At 45.6% G+C, this 14431-nt stretch overlaps 1 protein-coding gene across 6 annotated transcripts in view; it reads left to right on the plus strand.

Moving 5' to 3' along the window:
• LOC306925686 (uncharacterized protein) overlaps positions 1-14431 on the plus strand; it is a 35239-nt gene that overhangs the window by 6967 nt on the left and 13841 nt on the right. For 5 of the 6 annotated variants that reach the window (XM_079504688.1, XM_079504691.1, XM_079504690.1 and 2 more), the window contains 11 exons: positions 736-792; positions 930-1049; positions 1216-1325; positions 6616-6710; positions 7607-7727; positions 7861-7975; positions 8719-8834; positions 10386-10477; positions 11760-11898; positions 12696-12852; positions 13668-13783. In XM_079504688.1, coding sequence (XP_079360814.1) covers positions 736-792; positions 930-1049; positions 1216-1325; positions 6616-6710; positions 7607-7727; positions 7861-7975; positions 8719-8834; positions 10386-10477; positions 11760-11898; positions 12696-12852; positions 13668-13783 — 1238 coding nt within the window. The remainder of the gene's footprint in view (positions 1-735; positions 793-929; positions 1050-1215; positions 1326-6615; positions 6711-7606; positions 7728-7860; positions 7976-8718; positions 8835-10385; positions 10478-11759; positions 11899-12695; positions 12853-13667; positions 13784-14431) is intronic. The other variant, XM_079504689.1, reaches the window with a different exon arrangement.

Here is a 14431-nt window from a genome sequence, read left to right on the forward strand (position 1 = left end):
CAATCTGGAACTTCCTTTCCCTCAAACTGATTTTCCCCCCAAAGAAGCTGCAGGCTACGAGTGAACGAGTCACACTTTTCTTTTTTTTTTAAAGATATTTTTTTTGCGGCTTACGCCTTTTATTGTTTTTTTTTGAAGGGACAGACAGTAGGCTGACAGGAAACGGGAGAGAGATGGGGGAAGACATGCAGTAAAGGCCGTGTCGGGCTCGGGAGTCGAACCCGCGGCACACTGCGACTGGATTACCAGTCGGGTGCCCAGACGGTTACGCCACCGCCTGGGCCACGAGTCACACTTTTATTGGGAAAAATAGGTTTGAGGGAAAGGATGTTCCTGATTGAGGCGTTCCGGCCTAATGACTACAACATGAGTCATGACTCAACGATATCATCTGCTCCCGACCGGATCACATGGCAATTTTGCAACACAAGAGCAGGCTTTCCTCTGATGTGGAAAGCCTGGTGACGCCAAGTTAGGGCAGCATTCTCCCAGTGGGCTCTACCTGAGCCACAGATGTAAGATCACAGACATTCTGGGGCTAGTAGATTTAGTTTTGGTCTATAATAGAGAGGGTGAAAGAGTTAAGTACAGAGGCAAGTATGGGCAAGGTAAAGTGGTTAGTTATGGCTGTGGTGTATTTGAGTTATTCTCTTATATCTTACTCCTAGCACAAAGCAGGCACACAGCACATAAAGTGTCTCCTTTACCCCACCCCCCCCCCCCCCCCCCCTGCAGCCATTGGTGAAGATCTTGAGGGTGAGCGAATAAAGAAGTACAGAGGCAAGTACAGAGGCAAGTATGGGCAAGGTAAAGTGGTTAGTTATGGCTGTGGTGTATTTGAGTTATTCTCTTATATCTTACTCCTAGCACAAAGCAGGCACACAGCACATAAAGTGTCTCCTTTATCCCCCCCCTGCATTGAAAAATAGGTTTGAGGGAAGGGATTCTTGGTGAAGTTCTTGAGGGTAAGCGAATAAAGAAGACTGTTGAAAGACTTAATTTTCAACGCCACATCATCATCCCACAACGGTACAGCAAGGTTGAAAATGGTAAGCCCCTTGGTGATTCTGAATACTTATTCTAAACACTATTTTCAAATGTCTTTATTGATTGAGCTTGCTTGATGTGATGCACTATTTTACAAGATCAAGATTGAAAAGCAATCGTTTTTGGTGGTTTGTGTGTATGAATGCTCTCTGATATCTGTTCTGTTAGGCAGAGGAGTTAAACTGGGGGACATTCCATGGATTAGCGACCACATTTTAAAGATGCACAGAAGTGATCTGAAACCTCTCCACCTCCTTCTTTTTGGCACACGAGGAAAGGTAAATGCATCTGAAGGGGCTGAGACATAATGACATTTTCTTCTGACAAGCTTTTCAAGTAGGGAAATGGCAATGTTATTTGACTTGTAGTTCTTACTAGCCCCAATGTAAACTCTCCCTCGGCCGCTATGTAGCTCTGAGATGAGGTTCCACTGACACGGGTACCGCTAAAGCGGTACTACGATGCACAATTCTTACCTTTTTCTGCACATTGTATCTAAAAATCACATCTGTGTGAAGTGAGGGGCATATTGATGTCTAACTCATGTTGATTAGGTGATGTAATAGTTATGTAAAACAAACGGTGCAAAGTTGCAAACACAAACATTAAACGCCATTAACAATAACAATAAAGAGACAATATGACGTAATGAGCACATTATGACGTAGATTTTCCCTTCAATGTCAATGGCGTTTACAAAACAAACATTGAACTAAAGACAAACATTAAACCTGTGTATAGGAGGGGCTAGCTCCCCTCAAAAGGTAACAGTCGGGGACCAGCTCTCATAACAAATATTCGCCAGTACCTGGGTCAGTGGGTCTGGTTGTGGGAGAGGTTCCATATAGATACAGATGAACAGAGGCTGGCAAAAAAAATGGGGGGTGTTGCGAAGGCTTTCACTTAGAGTTCCATATATGGGATAACCCATAGTCCCATATATGGAGACAACAGCGATATCCAGCGCTGACATCAGATTAATGTAGAAACTCCAAAGATGGATATACACTGTGGTGACATCATCGTAACACTATACGTGCACAGCATAAAAGGCGGCTCCCATGGCTTATAAACGTGATTCCAGGCAACGCACGCGGTATCTCCAACAGGTCAACATATACGAATCAAGGTATCTGGCTTTACAACCCATATACCTTGAATGGCTTGTATTACCTTGGGTACGAGTCTTCTAGATGAGACAGAATAACTGGCTAATGGCTAAGCAACTCGTAGAGCATTGAAGTAGAGGTTTCCACATCCCGGTTAAGTTCGTATCGAACACCACTGTAGCGGGTCCTAACGAAATAATCAGCACTGGTTCGAGATATTTTACATGGTACATTCGAGAACGGATTAGGGCGTACTACAGTAACAGGATGTCGGAGGCCTTAGAGGATGGTGGTGGGACGGCTTCCCCAGGATCCAGGAGGTTACGACACCAAGTGGAAGAACTTGTGGAGCAGGTGCGCTTCAACAATCCCTTAGAGGATGGTGGCCGACAGATTCCCCAGGAGTCAGGAGGCTACAACACCAGGTGGTAGAGCTTGTGGAGCAGGTGCGCTTCAACAATCATCATTTGGCCCCAGGGCCTACGGGCTCTGGAAGTTTGCCTCCAGAGTCTATGGGCTCTGGAGGTCCTGGGCATCAGTTGGTTAGATGCCAGAGACCCGAAGTGGTGGGACACACTTCGCCTTCGGAGCAGGTGGGCTCCGGAGGCTCTGGACATCAGTTGGTTAGATGCCAGGGATCCGAAGTGGTGGGACACACTTCGCCTTCGGAGCAGGTGGGCTCCGGAGGTTCTGGACATCAGTTGGTTAGATGCCAGGGACCCGAAGTGGTGGGACACACTTCGCCTTCGGAGCAGGTGGGCTCCGGAGGTTCTGGACATCAGTTGGTTAGATGCCAGGGATCCGAAGTGGTGGGACACACTTCGCCTTGGATCCGAAGTGGTGGGACACACTTCGCCTTTGGAGCAGGTGGGCTCCGGAGGTTCTGGACATCAGTTGGTTAGATGCCAGGGACCCGAAGTGGTGGGACACACTTCGCCTTCGGAGCAGGTGGGCTCCGGAGGCTCTGGACATCAGTTGGTTAGATGCCAGGGATCCGAAGTGGTGGGACACACTTCACCTTCGGAGCAGGTGGGCTCCGGAGGTTCTGGGCATCAGTTGGTTGGATGCCAGGGACCCGACGTTGTGGGATTTCCATGTCCAGCAGAGATTGAAGGACCCAGCGTAGGACAGGAGAGTTCATCTTCAAAACGGCATGGGAATCGATTCTTGGGACAGCAGAGCAGGCTCGGACATCACCAGGAAGACACAGCATCCGACGAGGGTCCAGCTCACCAGGAAGACACAGCATCCGACGAGGGTCCAGCTCACCAGGAAGACACAGCATCCGACGAGGGTCCAGCTCACCAGGAAGTCACAGCATCCGACGAGGGTCCAGCTCACCAGGAAGACACATCATCCGACGAGGGTCCAGCTCACCAGGAAGACACAGCATCCGACGAGGGTCCAGCTCACCAGGAAGACACAGCATCCGACGAGGGTCCAGCTCACCAGGAAGACACAGCATCCAACGAGGATCCAGCTCACCAGGAAGACACAGCATCCGACGAGGGTCTCGTTCACCAGCAAGATACAACACCCGACGAGGGTCTCGTTCACCAGGAAGATACAACATCCGACGAGGGTCTCGTTCACCAGCAAGATACAACATCAGACGAGGGTCTCGTTCACCAGGAAGACACAGTTGGTGAAGGTCTGGCGAGACGCTTTCAATGGGGTGGCCCAAGGGCCAGAGAGCACTGGTGATGTGCTGGAGAGAGAGAGCACTGGTGATGTGCAGGAGATAGAGCACTGGTGATGTGCAGGAGATAGAGCACTGGTGATGTGCTGGAGATAGAGCACTGGTGATGTGCTGGAGATAGAGCACTGGTGATGTGCAGGAGAGAGAGAGCACTGGTGATGTGCAGGAGAGAGAGAGCACTGGTGATGTGCAGGAGAGAGAGAGCACTGGTGATGTGCTGGAGAGAGAGAGCACTGGTGATGTGCTGGAGAGAGAGCACTGGTGATGTGCTGGAGAGAGAGAGCACTGGTGATGTGCTGGAGAGAGAGAGCACTGGTGATGTGCAGGAGAGAGAGAGAGAGAGAGCACTGGACATGATCACCTCCCTGAAAGACGCCAGGGTTGAAGTGATGGCGTCGTGTTGTAGAAGCCAGGGTTGACGTGATGGTGTCGTGTTGTAGACGCCAGGGTTGAAGTGATGGCCTCGTGTTGTAGACGCCAGGGTTGACGTGATGGCGTCGTGTTGTAGACGCCAGGGTTGACGTGATGGTGTCGTGTTGTAGACGCCAGGGTCGAAGTGGTGGCGTGGTGTTGTAGAAGCCTGGGTCCGAAGTTGTGGACCACCCTTGATACGGTCAAGAGGGCGTTACTTCAAACTGGAACTGCATGTGTTGGCTGACCCATTGACAGGGAACGCCCTTAATGGGTGGCATGTGATTTGATCTTGAGGTTTTTATGACCCACCGTAACCTCAAAGGAAGAAAGCGGGAAGCTTGGATGGGGTGGCCTGAATGGCTGACGTTTGCTGTTCAAGCCTCAGTATTGGGGTGGCCTGAGGGGTCTACTGTTCAAGCCTTCTTGATATGGTACAGATTTCCATGGGAAATCTGGGGGTGGCAATGAATGTAACGAAGGCTTTCACCTAGAGCTTAACGAAGGCTTTCACCTAGAGCTTCATGTGTCATTAGGGCCAGAAGGCTCTGGTGGATATCATGAGAGCATCGTCTGGACAGCATGATGATGCAAGGGCATCGGAGCTATATCAACCCTCCCATAGATGATGGCAATGTAACGAAGCGGAAAGTCCAGGTTCATAGGGACCGAAGTAGTCCAGCAAGGAGGCTGGACGGTCACTCTTGCAGAAATGACCATGGGCATAACAGTCATCATGCATGGTACGGTAGTAGCACCCATTTCTGCTGATCATACACCAAGTAACCAGCAAGACGGCAAGAAGCCGTATTGTCAGTACTGTAATAGCGGCACACACCATCTTGGGGTATGCAGCAGGTTCAAACGACTGAGTTTAATGGTGAAACGAGATTTGATATGACAGATGAAGCTGTGTTATCAGTAATGGACGTCGTCATCAGGCAAGAAACTGGAAACTACAGACTAGGAGTGAACTGTGGTGGAAGGCACCCTCTGGCTTTTCACAGTATTAATAGGAGCCGGACCCGGTTGAACCGGAGAGCAGATGAACATTTGCGGAACCCTAGGACACCTAAGATCGAGACGGGACAGGATTTACAAGAGGAATTACCGCAGCCAGATTTTACAATCTTGACTATAGCAGGAGAGTCCTGCATGTGGGCTATCCACCGCCTAAAGGGAGAAATGTCATGTTAAAGGTGTGCAAAGTTCTAATTTGCAATTGTGGCAAAGTAATGGAAGTATATGCAGTTCTGGATGATGGTTCGGGGCGAACCATTTTGTTACACACAGTTGCCAAGCAGGTCGGATTGAAGGGTCAACCTGAAGAGTTGCGTATCAGAATCATGAGAGATCTTCAAGTTTTGCACGGGGTGGCTGTATCTTCCGAGGTATCTCCTGCCGTACAGCCAAACCAAGTCAATAATATTGAGGGAGCATTGATCGCCAAATAGCTTGGATTGTGAGCATATACAGATCGTCAGCAGACTAATGGAGAGAGAATAACATCTTCGAGAGCTTCCCTTGCTGGATAACTATCAGGCCTGGCCTGTTAGAACCTAGCCGAAAGAAAGGAAAATTGTCTGAGTCTTCTGAATACGGTATAGATTTCAACGTGAAATCTGGGGTGGCCCAAGGGCCAGGTACGCTCTTGATGCGGTGGCTCGAAGAGCCAGGTATGCCTTCGATGGGGTGGCCCAAGGGCCAGGTACGCTCTTGATGCGGTGGCTCGAAGAGCCAGGTACGCCTTCGATGGGGTGGCCCAAGGGCCAGGTACGCTTGCAATGGGCGAACTGTTCAAGCCTTCTTGATGTTTTACATATTTCCATGGGAAATCTGGGGGTGGCTGTTGCGAAGGCTTTCACTTAGAGTTCCATATATGGGATAACCCATAGTCCCATATATGGAGACAACAGCGATATCCAGCGCTGACATCAGATTAATGTAGAAACTCCAAAGATGGATATACACTGTGGTGACATCATCGTAACACTAGACTTGCACAGCATAAAAGGCGGCTCCCATGGCTTCTAAACCTGATTCCAGGCAACGCACGCGGTATTTTCAACAGGTCAACATATACGAATCAAGGTATCTGGCTTTACAACCCATATACCTTGAATGGCTTGTATTACCTTGGGTACGAGTCTTCTAGATGAGACAGAATAACTGGCTAATGGCTAAGCAACTCGTAGAGCATTGAAGTAGAGGTTTCCACATCCCGGTTAAGTTCGTATCGAACACCACTGTAGCGGGTCCTAACGAAATAATCAGCACTGGTTCGAGCTATTTTACAGGGGGTATCACACACTTTGTGGTAATCGTGATTCTTTTTATTTATTTTATTAGAAGACCTCAATGAAGATGAACATGCGTCAATTTAATGGTTTCACTTTCGAGGTGGACAGTGAAACCTACATCAGCAGACGACAGAAAATGCTCAGGTAGGTTCCAATTATGATCAGACATCTTAAGTTGCATTGTATGATATGTGGCCCCTACAATAAAGAGGGCAACTTTGATAACTTTGAATCAAATTAAACCATAATGCTCAGCTCACGTATTGACAAACAATCTAGATGGTTTTGGTGACATCTACTATATACTGTACATCTGCTGACTTGGGCCGCCACATCTTTGTGTGATAGGAATGTTTTACACTACACTAACCACTTGAGCTCTACAAGTGGCACGCTACGAGCTTGTAGGTCTGCTATTTTTGTAAAATCGTGAAAATATTTATTTCAGAAAACTGGAGGATTTAGAAGAAATTTCTTAAATTTTGAGGTCAGGCCTAAATGGGCTAGAGCTTACAAATCACATTTGAAATCCATTGGGGCTATCCACCAGTGACCACCACTAAGACAGAAATCCATTGGGGCTATCCACCAGTGACCACCACTAAGACAGAAATCCATTGGGGCTATCCACCAGTGACCACCACTAAGACAGAAATCCATTGGGGCTATCCACCAGTGACCACCACTAAGACAGAAATCCATTGGGGCTATCCACCAGTGACCACCACTAAGACAGAAATCCATTGGGGCTATCCACCAGTAACCACCACTAAGACAGAAATCCATTGGGGCTATCCACCAGTGACCACCACTAAGACAGAAATCCATTGGGGCTATCCACCAGTGACCACCACTAAGACAGAAATCCATTGGGGCTATCCACCAGTGACCACCACTAAGACAGAAATTATGCTGTCCTATAGCAAGCATTAGTGAGGACAAATACAGACGGAAAACATTTATATTTAATTCATGCCTAGTACTTTGAGAGCAACTTTGGGTGAAAATATTATATCTTGTTTCTTTTTGGTGTACTGTAGATCCAATCACAGCACAATCTGTAAGATCTGTAAGATGCTGAAACTGATGGTTGGTACACAGAAGCCTAAAATGGTTGACAGGATATTGTCATTCCTAAACTGTCCCAGCAACCCTGAAACGGTAAGTTGTTCCCTCCAGAATTTTTTTTATTTTTGTATAACCTTTTGAATTGGGATGCTTGTCTGAACAACTGAGGCTGGCGGAACTTTCCTTTCAATGGCTCTGAGTCATTGATACTCAATTCATGCTACAGGAAGAACTAAGCAGTGCCGGCATGAGTGAAGACAGGGAGGACACAGAGAGCGCTCCTCTGCAGTCAGAACAGGACATCGATGAAGTGGAGGTAGACCAGCCAAATCCAAGTAAAGGTACAAGCTGGTATCTTGTATTCATTCTGCTCATGCTCGGTACACAAGTCCAGGGTCCAGAGTTGGCCATGGTGTTTTAGGGATGGTTTCGTGTTACAGAGCTCTTTGAATGGGTTGTGGGGTCCACAATAATGCCCATGATTGGCTACCTTAGGTCATCACCAGTGTTTTGTACTGGAATCGGGCAGCATTAGCCTGGGCAGCATTCCTTTTCGGGTTTATGATCCGGTCGGAGCGGATGATATCGTTATGTCATGTTGTAGTCATTGTTTTGGGGGCCGGAACCCTCAATCTGGAACTTCCTTTCCCTCAAACTGATTTTCCCCCCAAAGAAGCTGCAGGCTACTAGTGAACGGGTCACAATTTTAACACAAGAGCAGGCTTTCCTCTGATGTGGAAAGCCTGGTGACGCCAAGTTAGGGCAGCATTCTCCCAGTGGGCTCTACCTGAGCCACAGATGTAAGATCACAGACATTCTGGGGCTAGTAGATTTAGTTTTGGTGTATAATAGAGAGGGTGAAAGAGTAGACCAAGTACAGAGGCAAGTATGGGCAAGGTAAAGTGGTTAGTTATGGCTGTGGTGTATTTGAGTTATTATCTTATATCTTACTCCTAGCACAAAGCAGGCACACAGCACATAAAGTGTCTCCTTTATGATGCACTATTTTACAAGATCAAGATTGAAAAGCAATCGTTTTTGGTGGTTTGTGTGTATGAATGCTCTCTGATATCTGTTCTGTTAGGCAGAGGAGTTAAACTGGGGGACATTCCATGGATTAGCGACCACATTTCAAAGATGAACAGAACGGATCTGAAACCTCTCCACACCCTTCTTTTTGGCACACCAGGAAAGTTCTTGGTGAGTAGTTCTTACTAGCCCCAATGTAAACTCTCCCTCGGCCGCTATGTAGCTCTGAGATGAGGTTCCACTGACCCGGGTACCGCTAAAGCGGTACTACGATGCACAATTCTTACCTTTTTCTGCACATTGTATCTAAAAATCACATCTGTGTGAAGTGAGGGGCATATTGATGTCTAACTCATGTTGATTAGGTCAGTGTTTCCCAACCTTTTTTGTCCCAGGGCACACTTTTCATAGCCTAAAAATCTCAGGGCACCTAGATATACGGTGTATAGGCCTATCTATATACATATACATACATATGTGTATGTGTGTATAAATATATATATATATATATATATATATATATATATATATATATATATACAGTGTTGGGAAAGTTCATTTATTTTAGACTTTATTGAATAAAAAAACCTTGGGGGGTTAATAAAGTGACAACTTTTACAATATCTCCATTACCATTATCCAAATTAATTCCTTATTATATATATATTTTTAAATACATTTTGGAGAAAAAAATAGCTCATATGCAATGTAAATGTGATTAATCCTTTTCCTTGTCTTTATTATGGGCCAACTTGTGAAAGCTGCATGCTTTTATTGTGAAGGGTCTCAGTTCTCACAGCCTGCATATTTCCACGTGCTGAAAATAGCTGATCGACAAGCTCACAACACGTTGCGTCCGCAACGCGTTGTGAGCTTGTAAATCAGCCATTTTCAGCATGGAACACGTGTACGACGAAGAATAAATCAGGCATCACTGCGCTTCTGTGGAGGATTTTGTTCGCCGAACAAGGCGATCATGTATGGACACTTGGACAGCTATCTTTCGTGGCACATTATGTTTAATCACAACAACGTCACGTTTACTTTACCTCCTCAGTGTTTGGGTCGGGACATGTAGGACTGTATGTGTCTGCTGTCTACGTGCGCTCCAGTCTTACTGGAGGGGGCGAAATGTAGCGTCTTCTGGATGCATCTCTTTAGCATTAACATTTCAATGGCCGAGGGTCGTTAGAGTCTAATGTTCCGTAGTTGTTGTTATCGCACGTCTAATGGTTAGACGTGTGACAACAACAACGATAGCTTTCGGGGGAGGGTTAGTGTTATTTTCGGTCAAATCAGGCGGAACACCTGGACACATCAAACGGCACAGTAAAGTGCCGCGGCACACAGGTTGGGAAACACTGGATTAGGTGATGTAATAGTTATGTAAAACAAACGGTGCAAAGTTGCAAACACAAACATTAAACGCCATTAACAATAAAGAGACAATATGACGTAATGAGCACATTATGACGTAGATTTTCCCTTCAATGTCAATGGCGTTTACAACACAAACATTGAACTAAAGACAAACATTAAACCTGTGTATAGGAGGGGCTAGCTCCCCTCAAAAAGTAACAGTCGGGGACCAGCTCTCGTAACAAATATTCGCCAGTACCTGGGTCAGTGGGTCTGGTTGTGGGAGAGGTTCCATATAGATAAATAAATGGGGGGTATCACACACTTCGTGGTAATCGTGATTCTTGTTATTTATTTTATTAGAAGACCTCAATGAAGAAAGACATGCGTCAATTTAATGGTTTCACTTTCGAGGTGGACAGTGAACCCTACATCAGGCGAAAGAAAATGCTCAGGTAGGTTCCAATTATGATCAGACATCTTAAGTTGCATTGTATGATATGTGGCCCCTACAATAAAGAGGGCAAAAAAGTGATGTTTGGAACAAGCCAAGTTGAATGCTGAAATAAGCAATCATTTTGATAACTTTGAATCAAATTAACCCATAATGCTCAGCTCACGTATTGACAAACAATCTAGATGGTTTTGGTGACATCTACTTTATACTGTACATCTGCTGACTTGGGCCGCCACATCTTGTGTGATAGGAATGTTTTACACTACACTAACCACTTGAGCTCTACAAGTGGCGCACTACGAGCTTGTAGGTCTGCTATTTTTGAAAAATCATGAAAATATTTATTTCAGAAAACTGGAGGATTTAGAAGAAATCTCTTAAATTTTGAGGTCAGGCCTAAATGGTCTAGAGCTTACAAATCACATTTGAAATCCATTGGGGCTATCCACCAGTGACCACCACTAAGACAGAAATCCATTGGGGCTATCCACCACTGACCACCACTAAGACAGAAATCCATTGGGGCTATCCACCACTGACCACCACTAAGACAGAAATCCATTGGGGCTATCCACCAGTGACCACCACTAAGACAGAAATCCATTGGGGCTATCCACCACTGACCACCACTAAGACAGAAATCCATTGGGGCTATCCACCAGTGACCACCACTAAGACAGAAATCCATTGGGGCTATCCACCAGTGACCACCACTAAGACAGAAATCCATTGGGGCTATCCACCAGTGACCACCACTAAGACAGAAATCCATTGGGGCTATCCACCAGTGACCACCACTAAGACAGAAATCCATTGGGGCTATCCACCAGTGACCACCACTAAGACAGAAATCCATTGGGACTATCCACCAGTGACCACCACTAAGACAAATCCATTGGGGCTATCCACCAGTGACCACCACTAAGACAGAAATCCATTGGGGCTATCCACCAGTGACCACCACTAAGACAGAAATCCATTGGGGCTATCCACCAGTGACCACCACTAAGACAGAAATCCATTGGGGCTATCCACCAGTGACCACCACTAAGACAGAAATCCATTGGGGCTATCTATCCACCAGTGACCACCACTAAGACAGAAATCCATTGGGGCTATCCACCAGTGACCACCACTAAGACAGAAATGATGCTGTCCTATAGCAAGCATTAGTGAGGACAAATACAGACGGAAAACATTTATATTTAATTCATGCCTAGTACTTTGAGAGCAACTTTGGGTGAAAATATTATATCTTGTTTCTTTTTGGTGTACTGTAGATGCTTTCCCCGCACAAAACTGAAAGTCATCTGTAAGATGCTGAAACTGATGGTTGGCCATTCTAGCCTTCCCCAATGGAAGCCTAAAATGGTTAACGGGATATTGTCATTCCTAAACTGTCCCAGCAACCCTGAAACGGTAAGTTGTTCCCTCCAGATTTATTTTTATTTTTTTATAACCTTTTGAATTGGGATGCTTGTCTGAACAACTGTGGCTGGTGGAAAAGAATCATCATGTAAATTCATTTTTGTCTCCAACACTATACATATGTTTTGGAAAGTGCTTTACCTGCATGTTAAGGCCCATGGCGCTATTGGACACACCATTTCTGTAGTGTGGACCAATTCAAACATGCTAAATTAAACTTCATGGAGTTAACAGGGCCACCAGTCTTTCAAGGTCAGGCTGAGTCGGTAGTATAATACTCCAACACCAAAAAATAGTGCTTCACTAAAAAGGTTGTCATCATTGCATTACTTCTGTTGCCACTTACATTGAGATAAAAAAAAAGTTATTTGATTTTGTGTTATAGTTTTACTTCACTGTTATTCCTACATGTTATTCCTACCTGATGTTCTAATTCCAACACCAAATTTAACTGCTGGTGTTTTTCACTAACCTTTGAATAATCATTCAATATTGTACGTTGTTCCATTCCACGCACGGGTGCCTTAAAATGGTGGGCACAAAAATAATCCATGATCGGTCCGGGGGAAAAAAAGAGGCGATCATATCGTGCTGCGTCGTCCCATAGGAATCCATTGTATGGGGAATTTCCACTGGCCCCTATAGGCACAGGATGAGTTTTTTTCTCATCATCATCATTTATTTTATTTAAATGATACACATCTATTTACTCAGATGTTGCATACAGTATATCTGTTAAAGGTTTTACAGAGAAGTCTGGAAATTATTTTGAAATTGCAAATGTGTAGGTACCCAGGATGAGGAAACCACCAGAGAATACTCCTATAAAGAAGGTCCTAACAAGAGCGCCTCCTAAAAAGAGGGAATTGGACACAGAGAGCGCTCCTCTGCAGTCAGAACGGGACATCGATGAAGTGGAGGTAGACCAGCCAAATCCAAGTAAAGGTACAAGCTGGTATCTTGTATTAATTCTGCTCATGCTCGGTACACAAGTCCAGGGTCCAGAGTTGGCCATGGTGTTTTAGGGATGGTTTCGTGTTACAGAGCTCTTTGAATGGTGTTTTGTACTGGAATCGGGCAGCATTAGCCTGGGCAGCATTCCTTTTCGGGTTTATGATCCGGTCGGAGCGGATGATATCGTTACGTCATGTTGTAGTCATTGTTTTGGGGGCCGGAACCCTCAATCTGGAACTTCCTTTCCCTCAAACTGATTTTCCCCCCAAAGAAGCTGCAGGCTACGAGTGAACGAGTCACACTTTTATTGGGAAAAATAGGTTTGAGGGAAAGGATGTTCCTGATTGAGGCGTTCCGGCCTAATGACTACAACATGAGTCATGACTCAACAACATCATCTGCTCCCGACCGGATCACATGGAAATTTTGTAACACAAGAGCAGGCTTTCCTCTGATGTGGAAAGCCTGGTGACGCCAAGTTAGGGCAGCATTCTCCCAGTGGGCTCTACCTGAGCCACAGATGTAAGATCACAGACATTCTGGGGCTAGTAGATTTAGTTTTGGTGTATAATAGAGAGGGTGAAAGAGTAGACCAAGTACAGAGGCAAGTATGGGCAAGGTAAAGTGGTTAGTTATGGCTGTGGTGTATTTGAGTTATTATCTTATATCTTACTCCTAGCACAAAGCAGGCACACAGCACATAAAGTGTCTCCTTTATGATGCACTATTTTACAAGATCAAGATTGAAAAGCAATCGTTTTTGGTGGTTTGTGTGTATGAATGCTCTCTGATATCTGTTCTGTTAGGCAGAGGAGTTAAACTGGGGGACATTCCATGGATTAGCGACCACATTTCAAAGATGAACAGAACGGATCTGAAACCTCTCCACACCCTTCTTTTTGGCACACCAGGAAAGTTCTTGGTGAGTAGTTCTTACTAGCCCCAATGTAAACTCCCTCGGCCGCTATGTAGCTCTGAGATGAGGTTCCACTGACCCGGGTACCGCTAAAGCGGTACTACGATGCACAATTCTTACCTTTTTCTGCACATTGTATCTAAAAATCACATCTGTGTGAAGTGAGGGGCATATTGATGTCTAACTCATGTTGATTAGGTCAGTGTTTCCCAACCTTTTTTGTCCCAGGGCACACTTTTCATAGCCTAAAAATCTCAGGGCACCTAGATATACGGTGTACGACGAAGAATAAATCAGGCATCACTGCGCTTCTGTGGAGAATTTTGTTCGCCGAACGAGGCGATCATGTATGGACACTTGGACAGCTATCTTTCGTGGCACATTATGTTTAATCACAACAACGTCACGTTTGCTTTACCTCCTCAGTGTTTGGGTCGGGACATGTAGGACTGTATGTGTCTGCTGTCTACGTGCGCTCCAGTCTTACTGGAGGGGGCGAAATGTAGTGTCTTCTGGATGCATCTCTTTAGCATTAACATTTCAATGGCCGAGGGTCGTTAGAGTCTATTGTTCCGTAGTTGTTGTTATCGCACGTCTAATGGTTAGACGTGTGACAACAACAACGATAGCTTTCGGGGGAGGGTTAGTGTTATT

This window comes from Electrona antarctica, assembly GCF_951216825.1.
Source record: "Electrona antarctica genome assembly, chromosome: 6".
Lineage (NCBI taxonomy): Eukaryota > Metazoa > Chordata > Actinopteri > Myctophiformes > Myctophidae > Electrona > Electrona antarctica.